At 40.7% G+C, this 19,471-nt stretch overlaps 1 protein-coding gene across 1 annotated transcript; it reads left to right on the forward strand.

The window, feature by feature from the left end:
• Positions 1–7,511: 7,511 nt before the first annotated feature.
• LOC125295479 (perforin-1-like) lies at positions 7,512–15,378 on the forward strand. Its single transcript, XM_048244739.1, has 7 exons — positions 7,512–8,204; positions 8,389–8,450; positions 8,583–8,646; positions 10,471–11,011; positions 11,998–12,136; positions 13,615–13,832; positions 14,042–15,378. Exons 2-7 carry the CDS (start codon positions 8,430–8,432, stop codon positions 14,862–14,864), a joined length of 1,806 nt encoding a protein of 601 aa, XP_048100696.1. The 5' UTR covers positions 7,512–8,204; positions 8,389–8,429; the 3' UTR covers positions 14,865–15,378.
• Positions 15,379–19,471: the final 4,093 nt, after the last annotated feature.

The raw sequence follows: 19,471 nt of genomic DNA on the forward strand, positions 1-19,471 counted from the left end.
ACTTACAGTTACAAATTATAAAAGTAACTAGTTACTTCAGAAAGTAACTAATGCATTTTGTACACATGCCATTTATGTACAGTACCCTCCAGAATTATTGGCCTCTGCTAAAGTTGACTAAAAAGAGGAATATAAAATCATCTTTTGGAAATTGATCTTAGAGATTTTCATGGTTTTATTTCAGTTAGCCTATTAGCTGGTTTGATGCTCATTGAGCTCAATGCAAATCAAACCAGCTAATAGGCTAACTGAAATAAAACCATGCCAATATCTAGGTATGGTGAAGGGTTTGTAATGATGTGGGGCTATTTTAATTCCAAAGGCCAAGGGAACCTTATCAGGATGCATAGTATCCTGGATCCATGAAATAACTGGCCTTTAAAAATAAACATCTGCCTGCCTCTATTGGAATTCAACATTGGGATGCCAATACTTATGACCCTGTATTTTAAGGAAGAACATTTATTTATTTATGATACATTATTCATTCACAAAGAAAATTGGTGTCCTTAAAGGTTGGATATTTCCTCATTTTTTTACTTAAGGCATTAAGATCCATTTCCAAAAGATGATTCCTCTTTTTAGTCAACTTTAGCAGAGGTGCCAATAATTCTGGAGGGTACTGTAGATAGTATGTTTATATAGTGGATCGATACAAATAACACAATAGATCTTTTGGAACTTTTTCTATTTATTTGCCCCTCAAGTATATTGGCCGTCTATATAGTTTGATAACGTCAGAGACTTTCTAATGTGGAGACACAGCACTCAAAAAATACTCCATAGAAATGCATGGGGCTAGTTTGTCACGCCAATATGGCTGTTGTCTACGCATATCCCACCCCTTCCTCGGCAAAACGTCGACATGTGAATACATTGAGCCAATCATATGGTGTGTTGCGAAGACATCGTGCCAATCATGTGTTGTGATCTCGCCGCTGGAGCAAGATTGGTGTCGTAAAGCCTTGCGCATGCGCATTTCTGCCGAAATGGATGCCCGACGAGTGCCCAAAAAGTGTTGTCAAATGGCCGCCGAGTGGAGGGACTTGCCTAAAAGGACTTTGATAACGTCTACAGACACGGTAGGGCTACCCATCTTCTGACCCTCTCCCTCTGACAGGGAAGCTACACCAGGCGCGTAAATGAAGCGTTCCGTTCGCGACGCGTAAAATCCATTTTAGATGAATGGTCTATTTTTTTTTCAAATATCACGTCTAAAGGGCACAACATGCTTCTGCGTCAACTCCACGGCATAGCTACGCCGGCACTCCTACGGCGTCGTGACCATTTTAAGGTTCTGCGTCGGGTTGCTTTCCATCGTGGTGCATTTCACCGCCGTAACGCTCGGTGCCGCCTGTGTTTGCGTCGGCCACCACCGAAACAAGACTGTAGCCTATGACCGAAACGGTAGCCTACTCACAGGGAATGTAAACAGGCTCTGCTACTCAGAATGGCAAACCCCATAGACTGTCGTGCCCAACGTAACCAAAATATGTCTGTTTATTTGCAAGGCTTATGTCAGTGAACTAGCATGTTGCTAATCCCCACAGTAGGCTGCTTGAAACACAGAGTAGGCTATCAACACACAGGACGAGTTGACCAATCACAGTCCTTGCGGTCTGCGTCGCCTCAACGCAAAGTTACAATTTTTTGGAGGTGCACGTCAAGCTACGGCGGAGGGGTCCGCGACGACGCAGAGGGGTCTGCGGGGGTACGCTGTCGATCCGACGCAGAAGCATAAAATAATAGGCTTAAATGGCACCATATCCTCCACTACATACCTAGCTACCAGTTTGTTCAGTTCGGTCTGAGACAACACGTGTCATGGGGCCTTAAAATCAAGCTTCAGTTGCTTAGGTTTTGTGGCACTGTCTCCTCCTTCGGTGTCCTTGGCCACTTATTTCGTGTAAGCATGTAACATTGAAATACGTTTGAATTACTTGACACCGACGTGGATAGACACTTTTGCCCAGGGCATAATGTTCATTTCACAATTAGGCCTACATTCATTCCTTTACTTTCTTGGAGAGGAAAGTCATGGCTATACGTGTTACAATACTGGGTGAGCACAATCGCAAGAGACCACAGAGATAAGGTTTCAACAGAGTTTATTGTCCAAGAAACTAAACACAAGCACACAGGCTTCACTTTAAAGTCTTTCAATCACAAATAGTCTTAACACACAGAAGATCCGTCCAAGAGTGGGAAAAAACATAGAAACAGAAGTCCCGGTTCAAAACACAAAAGTAGATCCAGAAAAAGGGCCAGCAGTCCAAAAATCCAAGGCAAAACCACAAGTAATCCTTACAGACCGGGTCGGCAGTACAGTAGGAGGCAGCACAAGAGTAGGTTCCACAGGAGCAGCGTAAACACCTTCCACGAGGGCGAAAACCATGACTGAGCATAGAATGGCAGAAAAAAGGGACTTAAGAAGGCCACACAAAACGAGCCACAGGTGAGCCCCAGGATCACCAGCCACAGGGTCTCTCAGGGTGATTTCCAGGGGCTTGAGCCTTCTGGCGGCATCTCCTGGCAGACTGAGGTGTGACAATACTTCCATTTAGAGAAGGCTACTTTTGGATTAATTGGGCTCGCCATACCTGTGTCTCTCTCGTTGACTGACTCGCTTCTGCTATTCGTTGTGTGTTCGACTATGCGTGCTTTCGAACACCCGCCCAACTCTACCTCTGATTGGCTTACCATGAGATTGTACTCGACCTCAGCCAATCGTCAGCATTTATGCGCTTGTCTCTTGCACTGCCCGCTAACCAAGGGAAAAGTCTTTGCCTCTCTGCTCAGTATTTGCTTCAATTATAGTTATGCGCCGGATTTTTTGGCAGTAACGGTAACGGCGTTATTAAAATGGGAAGAGTAATCAATTAGATTACTCGTTACTGAACGCTGTTAGTAACGCCGTTATTTATAACGCCATTATTCCCATCACTGCCAGTGACACAACAAACAAACAATTTACAGTACATGTAAAAACAATTTAAGAATGACATAAAGAGGTCATTGGAAACTTGTGCACTGTTCAAATTTGGATCGTTTAAGTAATTGTTTAAAATGTCCAAGTAGGATAAAAATAGAAAGCTTCAAAAGTTTTTGGAGCAAATTCCAACACCAAGGAGCAGCATAACTAAAAGCAGTCTTACCAAATTCAGTTGTTATAGGTGGGATATTTAGAGCCAGAGTGTTAACAGAGCGGAGATTGTAAATTAAATGATTCCAGGTCAACAGACTAGTAAGATATCTGGGTAAATTACTGTTTAGCTTTATGAATAAAAATGTGCCAGTGGAACCACCTACACCGACCTAAAGAGCTAAAACGAGTCGTCTCATAGTGCACCATGGTAGACTGTGTCAAGTGTGTGCAGCGTGGTAGAGGCAGCATGCATATCCCCATAGTCCAAGACTGGTAAGAAAGTGGCACTTCCTCCTAGCTTGGAGAGTAAAACAGGATTTATTTCTAAAATAAAAGCCAAGCTTTACTCTCAGCTTTCTCACTAATTTATCAATTTTAACTTTGAAGGTTAGCTTTTCATCAATCCACAGACCAAGATATTTACACAGTGGTGGAGGAAGTACTGAATCTCAGTACTTAAGTAAAAGTACAAATACACAGAGAAATATTTACTTTAGTAAAAGTAAAAGTACCACAATGACAACCCTACTTAAGTAAAAAAGTAAAAAGTACCTGCTTTTAAATGTACTTTAAGTATTAAAAGCAAAAAAGCATTTGCATAATGATTTATTCTCTTAATATCTATATTCTAAAAGAAAGATTAGTATGGGCTGTGGCATTTTAATTAAGCTAGTTTTAGGTTATACTCGACTAGATTTAAGCTAATGCAATTGTGCTTACCATCTGTGGCCCAGTTTACATTCTGACATTCTCTGAAAATTCTAGAGACTGTAATTCTGGTTATCTACTAGGGTGATCTGCTGAGTAAAATATCATTCAGCAAAACACGAGAGCCTGAAGTTTAACGGGTAGACAAGGGAAACGTCGGGTGGATAGTAATGCCAATTCTGCTGATTGAACAGAAAAGTTGCTGAGAAAGGTGTTATGATTAGGTTCAGTTTCACTTGCGCAGACGCACATAGACATTGAATGAGCGCTCACATTTCTACCCCCAATTGTAGGCTATGCCTCTTTATTTGATCACACACAATTAAGAAATATTTCCTAATCTGAAAAAATGGTACGTTTTTTCGGCCAGCGGTTCTATAATAGTCTACCATTCATTTGTGCCGCAAATGATCAGACGGGTGACAGAAGCATGGACATAGCCTGTAACTTCGCTGATCCCATGGATAGCAATCTCATCGCAGAGGAGGCCCTAACGCTTCAGATAACAGACAGAGAAAGGCACAGAACACAGTTGTACGTCCAGTGTAGCCATGGGTCTGGTGAATATAGCCTACCAAGTAGATGGCTACAAGCTCACGCTTTGCCTGGTCTAGATTAGAAGCTTATGTTTTAAAGATTTAGAAGCTGGGCACGAAGCACTTCAGAATCTTTGGTAGCAAACCCCAAGACCCTGGTAAAACAAACGGTTTGTCAGAGAGAGAAAAAAAATCTGTTCATAAAATGTATTGTAAAAAAGGAAAGATGGTGTTGTAGAAATGTAGCGGAGTAAAAGTACAGATAATTGCTGTAAAATGTAACGAAGTAAAGTCAAAAAGTATGCACTATAAATTCTACTTAAGTAAAAGTACAAATACACAGAGAAATATTTACTTTAGTAAAAGTAAAGTACCACAATGACAACCCTACTTAAGTAAAAGTAAAAAGTACCTGCTTTTAAATGTACTTTAAGTATTAAAAGTAAGTATTTGCATAATGATTTATTCTCTTAATATCTATATTCTAAAAAGAAAAGGTAAGGTATGGGCTGTAGCATTTTAATTAAAGCTAGTTTTGGGTTATACTCGACTAGATTTAAGCTAATGCAATTGTGCTTACCATCTGTGGCCCAGTTTACATTCTGACATTCTCTGAAAATTCTAGGAGACTGTAATTCTGGTTATCTACTAGGGTGATCTGCTGAGTAAAATATCATTCAAGCAAAACACGAGAGCCTGAAGTTTAACGGGGTGAACAAAGGGGAAACGTCAGATTGGATAGTAATGCCAATTCTGCTGATTGAACAGAAAAGTTGCTGAGAAAGGTGTTATGATTAGGTTCAGTTTCACTTGCGCAGACGCACATAGACATTGAATAGGCGCTCACATTTCTACCCCCAATTGTAGGCTATGCCTCTTTATTTGATCACACACAATTAAGAAATATTTCCTAATCTGGAAAATGGTACGTTTTCGGCCACGGTTCTATAATAGTCTACCATTCATTTTGTGCTGCAAATGATCAGGCGTTAATGACAGAAGCATGGACATAGCCTGTAACAGCTGATCCGCGGATAGCAATCTCGCCATAGAGGAGGCCCTAAACGCTTCAGATAACAGACAGAAAGGCACAGAACACAGTTGCATGTCCAGTGTAGCCATGGGTCTAGGTGAATATAGCCACCGCATGAGATGGCTACAAGCTCACGCTTTGCCTGGTCTAGATTAGAAGCTTATGTTTTAAAGATTTAGAAGCTGGGCACGTAGCACTTCAGAATCTTTGGTAGCAACCCCGCACCCTGGTAAAACAAACGTGTTTGTCAGAGAGAGAAAAAAATCTGTTCATAAAATGTATTGTAAAAAGGAAAGATGGTGTTGTAGAAATGTAGCGGAGTAAAAGTACAGATAATTGCTGTAAAATGTAGAAGTAAAGTCAAAAGTATGCACTATAAATTCTACTTAAGCAAAAAGTACAAACACGTGGAAAATTTACTTAAGTACAGTAACGAAGTATTTGTACTTCGTTACATTCCACCACTGTATTTACATGATGAAACATTTTCAACACACTTCCCATCCAGTGTGGAAATGGCTAGGGCGGTTGATGCGGGTACTGTGTGAAACTTTGTGAACTGCATCACCTTAGTTTTACCAGTGTTTAATACCAGTCCAAGTTCAATGAAGGTGGCCTGTAATAAATTAAAAGACTGCTGTAATGATTGATAAGCTTGAGCTAGGGCGGGGGTGGAACAATATAGAACTGTGTCATCTGCATAGAGGTGTATTTTGCCATTATCTGCAACAGAGTCAATGGTGTTTATTTAAAGGTAAATAGGACCAGACCAAGGATAGACCCTTGAGGGACACCTCGCCGGATCCCAGTGGGGCAGAGCTATGCCCATCGACAGCTACAGTTTGAGTTCTGTTGGCAAGATAGTTTCTGAACCAATCAACTACCTTAGTGCCCAAGCCAATGTCCCGGAGCCTCTTGAGCAGGAGACAGTGATCAATAATGTCAAAGGCCTTTGACAAGTTGATGAACAGGGCAGCACAGCTTATCTTATTGTCAAGGTCACAGATGATGTCATCAAGCACCTTGGTAGCTGCAGTAATGGTGCTATGCTTGGCCCTAAAGCCTGACTGTGCCGGGCAAAGTATGTTATGATTTTGCAGGAAGCCCTTAAGTTGGGTATTTACTAAAGACTCTAGGACCTTTGAAAGTATAGACAATTTAGAGATTTGGCGGTAATTGTCAAGAATGGAGGGATCCCCCTTTCAGCAGGGGCAGCACATGGGCTGATTTCCAAACATCTGGTAAGTCATTTGAAGACAGGGACAAGGAAAAAATGTATGTAAAAGGTTTCACTATGATATGTGCTGATAGTTTCAGTGAAACAGGGTCTAGGCCATCTGATCTATTAAAATCAGACAGGTCCAGCTGATTTCCTTGTGTCAATTTCCTTAAGAGCCTTAAACACATGCAGATGAGGGAATGAATTCAAAGTCGAATCCCTCATTGACCAGAGAAGCAGGTGAATTGCTTGGAGTGGTGAGGAGACAGGACTGTGTGAGACCTCTTCAGGATATGATTGTTCAAATATGTTCCCTGCCTTAATGAAATGGTCATTGAAAGCATTAACAATATCATTCTTGTTTGAGATCTGTTGCTACTTTACTTGTTTAAAGCAGCGTTGTGGAGTTTATGGTCTAAAACTAGCAAGCAAGCTTTCACGTGCATAAAGTGGCAGATAAAAGCCTACTTGGCATTGATAAAAAAAACATGCTTATATGCTGACTGACAACTTTTGCAGTCAAGCCTGCTTGATAATTATTATTTTTTTTAAAAACATGCTTATATGCTGACTGAAGGCTTTAAGAACGAGGCCAGAAGCCGACTGCTGCATGTAATCACAGTCATAAGGATCCTACACCATTTGAGACGCATGTCTCTCTCTCTCACATTCACACTTCAGGTGATACTTCCTCTTTCTATACTGTACGTTTATGTTTTAGTCTTTTGCTAAGGTGTTCTCAAAAAGTCTTCATTACAGGAAGATGAGTCACTTGGCTGTTTCTGAAAGGTAGGCCTTCATTTTCAGCATAAACAGTGGTACTTCCTCGGTTAATTTTACATTTGATTCTAATTTAATTTATTTTGTAAATTTAATTTAATTCTGAACTTGTTGGAACAATTAGGAGAACCTGACAGTTTTCTCTTATAGATGGTAATTCACTTGCAAATATACAACAAGCTGGATTGCGTAATGCTTTTATCAGTAATTCCAATTTAGCTGATGACCTACTTTTTTTCATGTAATTATAGCTATGATAGAAACACTGAGAGCATCTTAGACGTAGGTTTAATATTTCACTATACAGTGATTCAATCATGATGCGCAACAGGAATTCATGATGCTTCTACCATTAATTCAATCAATAAATCATGTATGATACAATAATAGTTAAGCATTATTAGTAGAATAAAAATTGTAACCTCACTATAAAGTATTACTAATTTACTATATAGTATTATGTAAGTATATTGGATTCCAATATCACTCAACAACAACAAATAATCCTGAAAAGCTCTTCACATTTTTATGGCAGTGAAGTATACATGCAGAACACATATTTTACATTTTACATATTACATTTGTGATCAGGTCAGGATCACGACTAATTGCAATCACCTGGGCGTGCGGGCTGGGGGTCATGGGTACGTAACTTCCTTCCCGACAAACACAAAAGAAGCTCTCCCAAATTGTTTGGTACGCAAGTTGCTTGTCGCTGGTCGGTACAAACCGCGCACTTCATGCTGGGTTTTGGTTGCGAACAACTCCCTCGCTGTGGTCTGGGTAGGTGGAATGTTTCATGTACTCCTTACACTTTTAATGTGAGTTGTTGCCACTGCCGTAGACCACGAACGTTTGTCTGACATGTAGGTAATAGCATAAAGTGAGAGTTTGTGTTTAGCCACGTAGTTTGAACACGGGGGCAGGTGGTTTGTAGTGTCGTAACGTTTGGCTCATCTTGCTATAGACTGTCATCTCCTCCCTACTCCTGTTTCCCTGTGACTACCAATGCGAATGCTGGACGTGGAGGTAGGCCTCTTACAATAGCAACATTGCAATAGCTATGGTCAAACACTCAACTAATGTGAGCAGACTAAGTTAGCTATACGGGTCAAACAACAGCATGCAGCGTCTGTAATTTTCGCTCCCTTGTTTTTATAGCTGACACACTTCCCTCCTCTGCTCCTGTTACCCTGGGCTAGCTCGCATTGTGGAAAAGGCCGAGGTAAGCATTGTTTATTGTTCTAACAGTGTAACGGTCCTATTTTAAATATATATCTGGTACAGTGTTTTCTTTTTTTACATGTCGCTTGACTTATGAACAATTAAACTTCATAAAAACTGTTGTGTATTGTTATGAAATGCGACATAACCATGGACCAGTGTGTTAAATGTTTCTCTCTGTTGTAGATCACAGCTGGCTGCCTATCACAGTTTGACCACTGTTTTCCCCCATTAGAGTTTCTTTTGGTATTAGTCAGTGTTAAACTAACAGCACGTCAAAGTTGGATGTACGGTATGCTTGTTTGTGTTGGTTTATTTTCTTTGTGTTGTATGCTTGTCTGAGTGTGATACACTGGTGCATTTACACTGTTTGCCAGGGTCTGTTACACGACCAGGTGTAGTGCTGTTGCCATCCCTGAGCTCATATTAGCTTATTAGCTTATTTATTGAGACTTATCCCTCCCCCCGGCAGTATTAGTTTTTAATGGGTTCTTGTAACCCCTGACTTAGCTTATCCACACGGGAGACTGTTACTCCTGGGGCATAGGGGTCTATCTATGCCCCAGGTGGTATTAGTTCATATTGAGTTCTTTGTGACTCCCAACCTAGTTTCTCCACACAGTAGACTGTTACTCTTGGGCCATAGGGGTCTATGTCCCAGGTAGTATTAGTTCATTATAGCTTCTGCTATTCATGGTAGCTGTATCGGTAGCACTCCACTGGCGCTGAATAGCGTGTTTGTCTTGTTTTTGTTTTGTCTTGTATTGTTTCCTTTATTGAATGCCCCCTCCTTCCCCCTGTTTGCTAGTATGGCCTGCTAGGTCTCTTAGGTAACGCAGTTAAGGTACTCTAGGACTGCCGCCTTCCCCTAGTTTGCGGTGAGGGCACATTCTAGTGGTTGAGCGTGTACTGAACACCTATTTATACTCGTGTGGGTTGTATTTAGAAAGCTTGAGTGTTACACTCGTGTTGGTGTGTGTGTATGGCCATAGGTCACTTTTGGGGCTGGGCAGCCATCCGAGGGTTACTGTACCTGTGTTAATTCAGGCCGTGTAGCAGCCACCAATCCACTGGGCATTTAATCTATGGTTATGTGTATTACATTTTGTTTTCTTTGATTATTTTGTATTGTGATTTTGTTTTTATCGGATTTACCTACTGTACGCCCCTGCCATCCGTTTTAAACAAAGAAAAGAAATAATAAATATAACATTGTTTATACTACTGCCTCTGTCCTCATCCATTTAGTTGGATAAACCTGAGGGCCCTGTCACACATTCATCCAACAGTGTATTGGAGTCACCTTAGGAAAAAAGCTATCACAGTATTAGCCTGGTAAACAAAACTCATTCACGAAGTGAAGAGAGTCTGGTCACTCACGATTGAGATTCCTTTCCAACATTTACATCGTAACGGGTGTTAACTTTGGTTAGGCTGAACCAATGATTTCAATCACATTATTCAGGGATTTGTAATGTTACTTCCTACTACCTAAACTTTACAAACTGACACTAAACCACATTTATGGCAGCATTGGCAATCAGGAAACAATGCATGTGTGCCTACCTCTAAATAAATGTAATTCTTCCGACTGCAATTTCTGATGTTTTCAGGCGTTGCTACTGCAGTTTACCAAAGCCACTTTCGATTTGGAAACTCTACAGTCATGCCCTCTCGTTGCTGATTGGGCAGGTAATCTGCCGACCAATGGAAACATTACTGAACAACATTCCAGACTAGTATCTCCCTAAAAGGAGAGACAGTATAGGTAGGAGTGACCAGGCTGTAACAGTATAATAGTACCGACAAATTAACTTTCTTTCAGATTTGGCCATGGGTCTTTTAGCCATCACCTGTCTGTTGGCTTTCCAACTGGCCCTCATACCCCAAACTATCCAGTCATGCACCAGAGGCTCCCCCCGTGAGTGCAAAGAGGCCGAGTTTGCTCCAGGATCCAACCTGGCCGGTGAAGGCTTCGACATCACCAAGATGCAGCGCAAGGGAGCCTTTGTCATCGACATGAACCTATGGAGACGTGAAAACAACACCTGCATGCTGTGCAGGAACCCGTATCAAGAGGGCAAGATGCAGAAAGTCCCAGCAGCTGTGGTGGACTGGAGACCCAGTCAGAAATGCAGCATGAAGGTGGCCAGCTCACTGTACCAGTCCAGTGAGTCCCTGGTCAGTTCCAGTGCGTCCAGTGTGGAGAACAACTGGAAAGCTGATTTAGGAGTAAACACCAAAAAGGGGGATGGCTCATTGATGCTGGCAGGGACCCAGTCAAAATTGGCTGAGTACTCAATGGACAAAACGAAGAGAGACAAGTTTACCTTCTTGAGCCATAAAATGGTCTGTAGTTACTACAGGTATGGCAAGGCCTTTTAGAAGCTTACATTAGATGTAGTGCCCTAATTTAAATTATGGGTAAAGTGTACATTTTAAATAACTAAATTGCATTTAATAATGAGGCAAAATCTAATTGCTGATTTAATACAAGCACAATTCTAAGCACAAACTGCACTTTGCTCATCATTTTAATTTGGGACTGTAGCGTTTAAAGCGTTTTACAAATACAACATGTTTTACTGCAACTGCAGTGCAGAGTATTTGTGCTTGTGCTGGTGACAGAGAGAATAACCGAATAAACTGATTTTACATGTCATTGTGGTTAAACATGAGCAGTGGCGATTCTAGAAACATGTTGATGGGGTGGCCGTGCTGGGGCACAGACTCAGGTGGCACATTAACATAACGTGAAAAGTAAAATACATATTAAAGCTTTTGATTCAATGCTAAATTATGCATTATTAATAACTAAACTGTTTATTTTATGATGAAATGAAAATGAGCAGTTTCACATGATTTAACAACTGAAACACATAATTGGTAGATGCAGTGCAACAAGAAAGAAAGTATTTTCAAGTAAAGCAGTAGCCAATTAGAATGAAGTTTTCCATCATATGTCGGCTAGATGTGCGGACAGAACAACATACTGTACAATGGAAAAAATTGGTTCTTGAGCCCAGACTGGACATAGCATTGCAATACGTACCCATAAATATAGCCTAAATTATTTGGCAAACATCAAATCCATGTAAAACACTTGGCTAAGAAAACAATTTTACTTTTTGTGCTGACATGCCCAACTATCACATCTCTGGTGGGGTGGCCTAAATTCTGGGGGTGGCCTGTGCCCCGTATCTGGCTCTGCCCCTAAACATGAGTGTTTTTTTGAGCATAATTGAGCAAAGCTAATATCATACCAGGATTAAACTTAACTTGACTCTTAACCTCTTACTCACACCTCTTACTCACACTCACACTCCTCTTACTCACACTTTCCAATATACAGCTACAAGGTTTCCAACCAGCCCACCCTTCATCCTGAGTTTCAGCGTGCCATTAATCAACTTCCAAAGAAGTACACCAGTGAGAACAAGCAACGCTTCTACAAGTTTATCAATGACTTTGGCACTCATTACATGACAAAGGTAAGCATGGAGAACAGATAATCCATGTCACATGGATAACTGAAGTTCCTTCGTTACTTCGTTAGCCGAGCCTCGCAAACTCATGGCAATCAAGTTTTCCCGTCTGGCTACCACAACAAAACCACTTTAACAACACTGACGGGCTATAAGAGATGATCCTTTAGGGTTTTTTTTTTTCTGAGCTCTTGATTTTAGTTTGTTTTGTGCTCCCATGCCATATGTTTGCATTCACTTTTTTGTCTGAGTCGGTGTAATACTTTTGACACAAAACTATTGGGACATTAAACGTTATTTCAAGGAAACAATTGCAAGAGAATGTAAATTACCTAAAAAATATTTTTTTATCTGCCATGGCACTTTGTGGGCTTCATATTTGACATATTTTATTGGGATGAAAAACATTGAGCACTGACTTAAGAAGCTGTTGATCATAATTTTGTGTAGGATAGATGGTTTTCATATGACATTTCTTTAATACAAAAAGTGTGGCTCATTAATGTAAGTTCATATTAGATTAGATTAGATTCAACTTTATTGTCATTGTGCAGAGTACAAGTACAGAGACAAGTACAGTTTGTGTCCAAAAAAGCAGAAAAAGTGCAATGTGATATACAAAGTAGGTGGTGCATAGACAGGACAAAAGATATAGTGCAGTGTACAGGGGGGATGTCCGCCTCCTTGTTGTCCCTGTCAAGGCTGCCATGGTCGTGGATATGTTCTACAATTAGGTAGTCAACACAAAGCACTTTTGGGCAGTTGAAACTCTTTCCTGTAATATTGGAAAATTGCCTAATTAGTTTATAGGTAAGGGATAATGTATAGAACGCCAGTCATTATCGGAAAATAAGTCCCGACAGGGTGAACAGGACCCCGACGCGTCAGTGGAGGGGTCTTGTTTCGTCCTGAAGGGACTTATTTTCCAATAATGACTTTGTTCTATACATTATCCCTCTTATTACATGGCTACTTGCCAAAATGAGAAAATGAACTTTAAATGTATTTGTTACCGTTTCATCGTGGCTTTCGCAGAAACAAATAGTTCGCAGCACACGCTGAACCCATTTTCCTTGAAAGTGGTCTGTTATCGAGTAATAATAGACCACCGAACGTTGGGAAGACCCATTCAAGTGAATGAAGCATTCATTATGAAGAGCAGTGTAACAAAAGTTAACACTCAACAACAGACTTTTAATAACAGTTTTCTTCATCTATTTAAAAAAAACTCCAAAGATGAGCAGGAGAACCAAATATCATCAAGTGATAATGCACTATAAATCAATAAATCATCAAAGAGATGAAGATATCATCAAAATATAGTTTGCCATTTCTTTTTAACTAAATAAGTATGCACAGACACACAGTATAGAGAAATAATCTAGGATTTCATGGGTCATATTACTCTGTCTCAGTGCAAAAAGAAGTTAGAACACAAATCTCATCAAAATTTCAGTTGCACACTTGTCTATGTTTGCCTTCAGGTGACTCTGGGCGGGATGGTGCAGTCAGTGACCAGCATTAGGCAGTGCATGGCCTCTTTACAGGGCCTGAGCTCAGAAGAGATCAAGATGTGTCTCAATGTGGAGGCCAAAGCCAGTGTTACAGGCAAAGGCAATGGAGGGGCTGAGACGAGCCACTGTCAGGAGGCGAAAGACAAGACAGGAGGCAAAAACAACTTCTCCAACAGCTTCAGTGACAGGTGAGCTTCGAAGTTTGTGAGTATATGCCTGTCTGCTATAGTTGTGGTTCACTGTGATATCTGAAGATTACCATCTAAAATTTCACAACCTTTTTGAGTCTGCTTGAGGTTGAAGCGTTCCCTTGGCTCCATGGGGGTGTTAATTGTCATTGGTGCACTGTAAATGAATAAAATCAAATGTTGTCTTTTTTTCTCATTCATCCTGACAGGCTCACAGAGATTTTTGGTGGTCACACCACTGAGCCTGAGCTCCTCTTCTCTGCAGACAAAGACCCGGCTGCCTTCAAGGAGTGGCTCTCCTCCCTGCCACTCAACCCAGACGTGATCTCCTATTCACTGGATCCCCTCCATGAGTTGCTGAGCCCCAAACTTCCGGTGCAAAAACAACTACGCAAAGCAATTAAGCATTACATTTTAGAGAGTGGACTCTGGCAGAACTGCTCTGAGCCCTGCAAGTCTGGTGTCAAAAGAAACCCAAAGGAGCCCTGTGTCTGCAGTTGCCAGGGTGATCCTGGTGTAGGTAGTGACTGTTGTCCTGTTAAACGCGGTCTGGCTCGGGTCATTATCACTGCAGTGAGGGCCTCTGGGTTGTGGGGCGACACCATCACAGCTACAGATGCTTATGTGAAGGTCTTCAACTCTCAGAACACGCAACTGGCACGAACCCATGTGATTTGGAACAACAACTCACCTCAGTGGAACATGCCCTTTGATATCGGTGATGTCATCCTCTCTCAGACCAGCATGGTGAAGTTCGAGGTGTGGGATGAGGACAGCAAGTGGGATGACGACCTGCTCGGAACTTGCACAGTGAACCTCAAGGAAGGAACAAAGGATGATGCGTGTAGCCTGAACCACGGAATGTTCTTCTACAAACTCCAGGTGGTCTGTGGTCCAAGCCTGAGTGGCCCATCCTGCTCTGAGTACGTGAGCTCTCCCATGAACAGTCACCTGGAGAGGCTGTACGTGTCTCGTCATGCCCGACCCATACCGAAGGACATGCTCGTGAAGATGGGAGTGTTTGGGAATTAACATCCTTTCATGATTAACCGGAGAGAGGACCCAAATTCACAAGGAACAGGAGACTTAATTAATGACAAAATAATTGGGGGGGGGCAGTTATAATTGTTGTATAATGTGCACACATGTGCGTGCGTAACAATATATTTTAAAACCTTGTTTATTTCTTGAGTATTTTTACTATGTATTATGTACAGCACTTTATTATGCAGCATTATTCTAAAAAAATTACCGTTTAGAATTCTAGATTATACCTAATTAGATTATACCTAATTTAGATTATACCTAATTAGACACTGCAGTCCCTTTAACTGGCCTGGTGTGGCTACAGGCTTGGATAAATAAATTAGGGTTAGGATTAGGGTTAGAAGTTAGGGTTAGGATTCATGTGTCATGACAGTGTCATGTGTTCATGACACTGTCATGTCACTCTTATGTCGATACTGTCAAGTAAAATGTTACCGGACATTGTTCTTTTATTGCTATCTTTGGTGAGGCATTACTGTTATCTTTGGGTGATCTTAGGTACACAAACTCTGTTACTGTGTATTGTAAAGTGAAATTGATTATGTAATAAACATAATTGCCAAAAAACATTCTTTATTGGCTCTTTTCTCATGATGGTCCCGCGCATGCTCTGAATACCCTAAACTTTAAAGGAAAAAAACAGGCTGATTTTCTAACTGTGCTTTTATCTTCATTTTCAAAACTTACATATTCAATTTGCTTTGCTCTGATTAGTTATTGCTGATTGTTATGGCTCCATTGATTCAGATTGTAGCACAATTACTGAGAGCAGCATTGTGAAATTAATGGAGCGCCAGACCGGAGAGGATAGAGATTGGGGAGTTCGTTGGCCCAATATGTGTGGGTGTGATAAATTGATGACCAACACAGAGGGGCATGGAAGTGTTCAGCTGTTGCCCCTTAAAACTGCAGTTGGCAAGATTTTTTTGATCACATTCACTGAAACCGACACTGTGCTCAATAGAACAACATAAATCAACAAAAAACGGAAACAAAAACACAAGAAACACACACACACACAAAATCCTTCGACAAATGAATAGAAAGAACTTCAGGTGAAGCCATATACCTCTCGATGAGAGGGTGCTTGGTGGTAGCATAATGTAAACTTCCACAGCTACGCAGATGATACCCAATTGTATCTTTCTGTGGAGCCAACTAACCCAGATGGCCTTTGCTCCCTCACTGCATGCCTAACCTCCATTAATCAGTGGATGAGCAAAAACTTTTTGAAACTAAATGATGACAAAACAGAGGTACTTCTGGTTGGACCAAAACTAAAGCGAGATATTATTCTTAGTAATCTGGGGAACTTGGCACACCAGGTCAAACCAAAAGTAACAAGCCTCGGTGTCATCTTAGATGCAGAGTTAAGTTTTAAGCCCCATATCAGTAAAGTTACTCAGACAGCCTATTTCCACTTGAGAAACATTGCCAAAGTGCGGCCCTTTTAACTCAACAAGATGCAGAAAAACTAATTCACGCCTTTATCACTAGCAGGTTAGACTACTGCAATGCACTTTTCACTGGTCTTCCCAAAAACATCTAAAGAAATTGGCACTCATACAGAACTCTATGGCTAGACTTTTAACTAAGACTAAGAAAGAGAACACATCACCCCTGTGTTGGCTGAACTGCACTGGCTCCCTATTTCCTATAGAATTGATTTTAAGGTTATGTTAATTACTTACAAAGCTCTGAATGGCATAGCACCTTCATATATCTCTGAGCTTTTAATATCTTATCAACCACAAAGGAAACTTAGATCATCCAATTCTAATCTTTTAATCGTACCCAAAGTGCTCCACAAACAAAGTGGAGAAGCTGCGTTTATCCATTATGCCCCCAAACTATGGAACACCCTGCCTCTGTACATCAAGCAGGCGAGTTCAGTAAATATTTTTAAAAAAGATCTGAAAACATACCTGTACAGGAAAGCTTTTAGTTAACTCATCTTATCCTGTAGACTACATTTTCAGATTATTCTACATCTGCTACTATTGAGGGCGCAGCCAGCCAGAAGCAGATGGCTCCCCTATTAAGTCAGGTTCTGCTCAAAGTTTCTTCCTGGAATATGGGAGTTTTTCCTTGCCACAGTTGCCATATGGCGTGCTTGTGGGGGTAAGAGGGTTAAGGCTGCCAGTCTTATGGACGTCATTTTCTATATTTTTGATATGTTGCTGAGTATAACATAAACAGCAAAGAAAAGTGATTGATAATGACTGACTGACTATTATTGTGTTACATGCTTCAAATGTAAAGCACTTTGAGCTGCATTCTGTGTATGAAAGGTGCTATACAAATAAAGCTTTATTATTATTATTATTATTAATCAGCCGGTTTTAGAAAAAAAAACACACTTCTACCTCCACTATTTGTTTTGCAAAAATCCACAGCTCCCGGTTCTTCTGGTCCAATCAGAGCAGGGCTGTGTGAGATCTGACTGTCAATCACAGTCTGGTACGTTCTGACGAGCACAAACTCGATGAGAGGGTGCTTGGTGGTAGTGGGGGAGGGTCATGAGAGTTGTAAACATCCAACATTTTGGCCCTTCAATCTGTTAAGACTTGCCAACTGCAGCTTTAATGATGCTGAAACCTGGGGCGCCCACAAGAGGTGGCCATGGCTACCCCAATATAAACTCAGGCCACAGTCTGGGGTCTTCTTAATCATGTTTTTCATTTCATGATCCACCTAATGCATGTGACAGGTCTGGACTAACCCTAGGCAGGCCATTCTAGTATCTGGACTCTTACTATAAAGCCATACTGTGTATTCAAAATATTCAAGGTCTTCCCTGAAGAAGACATTTTCTGGTGGCAACATGTGTTGATCAAAGCCTGTATTTATCAGTCAGCATTAATCGTGCCTTACCAGTTGTAAAAGCTGCCCCTGCCGTAAGGACTAACACACTCCCATACCATCATAGATGTTGGCTTTTGAACTGTGCACTAATAACAAGTAGGATGGTCCCTCTCCTCTTTAGTCCGGAGGATGCAGAGTCTGCGGTTTCCAAAAAGAAATTCAAGAAGTTCAGGTATTGTTCGTTTTCCTGAGCCCATACAATAATTTTCTTTACAGAAACAGGTATGTTTTTAATGCAATGCCATCGGAGGCTCTGAATACCAGACATGGCCATCCCAATGTTGATTTTCAGCCCTGTCCCTTGTTTATAAAGATTTCTCTGGGTTCTCTGAATATTTGGATGATATTATCTGGATAATTAAATCCACAAATCCTTCGCAATTTCACATTAAGGAACATTAGTTATATTGTTACATTATAGCTCTTTTTACACCCAATCATCGTGCTGGTTAAACTAATTAGATGTGAAATGTTCCTCCTTATGATTTTTTTTAGCTTTATACAACCCTTTTCCAGCCTTTTGTTGCCACCATCCCAATGAATCTTGCTTTTCCCTTCTGTTCATACTGTTTTACAGAGGCTTTATATGATTTGCCTGGAAAGTCACCAACATCTTCAAATTAATATTCATCTAAATTAAATTGGTCAATTTGTGTGTTATCAGTCGCAGTTCATCCCGAATGACCCTATACACAGGTTCACTTGCATGCAACAGCACCCAATGACCTAAGCAGATTTTCTAAAATCTTAAAGTTAACTCCTCAATATCTATGAAAAAATTTAAGTAATCTCAAGTCATTTGACTCAAGTCTAAGTCAAGTCTCAAATCATGAATATCAAGTCAATGTCAAGTCAAGTCCTTTATAAATGTTGATCAAGCAAGTTTCAAGTCTTAAAAATGGGGACTTGAGGTCAAGTCATGTGACTCGTGTCTCCAGTGTCTGTTGCCTCCCACTGAGGGTTGGAAGACGCAGAGTGAACATGCAGCCGCGTCTGTACAAATATGCATACACTTTTGATGTCTTCTGTTTTTTGTGGTTCCTCAGGTGATGGGTTTCTTTCCACTTGTCACGTAAGCTTTTACTGCCTTCAGCACACTGAAGTCACTTGGCAACTCCTGCGAGGTAGGCTTTCATTTTGAACATAAAGAGTTATTCTATTCCAGTAAGTTATCGGTTAAATTTAATTTAATTAGATTTAGTGTAATGCTTTTTGCAGTAATTCAAATTTAGCCAAGTCTTCTCTTTCATTTCCTAACTTCACATAAACTACATCACCATTTCCAAAAAAGTTGGGATGCTGTTTAAAATGTAAATAAAAACAGATATTGTATTGTTTTTTTGTTTTGTTTTGAGTTTTTTTGGGGGTGGGAGGTTGGAAAATGTTCATTTTGAACACGTCTCATAAGAAGTTGGGACAGGGGCATGTTTGCCACTGTGATGCTTCAATTCTTGTTTTGGAGTTTTGATCATGATAAATTGTCCCATTCTTATCAAATTTATGATTTCAGTTCCTCAACAGTAAGGGGTCTTCTTAATCATGTTTTTCATTTCTGTGACAGGTCTGGACCATAGGCAGGCCATTTTAGTATCTGGACTCTTAGGCTACTATGAAGCCATACTGTTGTAATATGTGTAGAATGCAGTTTGCCCTTGTGTTCCTAAAAAAATATTCAAGGTCTTCCCTGAACCTGAATATTGTCTGGTTACAGCATGTGTTGCTCAAAA

Source organism: Alosa alosa, chromosome 6 (assembly GCF_017589495.1).
Source record: "Alosa alosa isolate M-15738 ecotype Scorff River chromosome 6, AALO_Geno_1.1, whole genome shotgun sequence".
NCBI lineage: Eukaryota > Metazoa > Chordata > Actinopteri > Clupeiformes > Clupeidae > Alosa > Alosa alosa.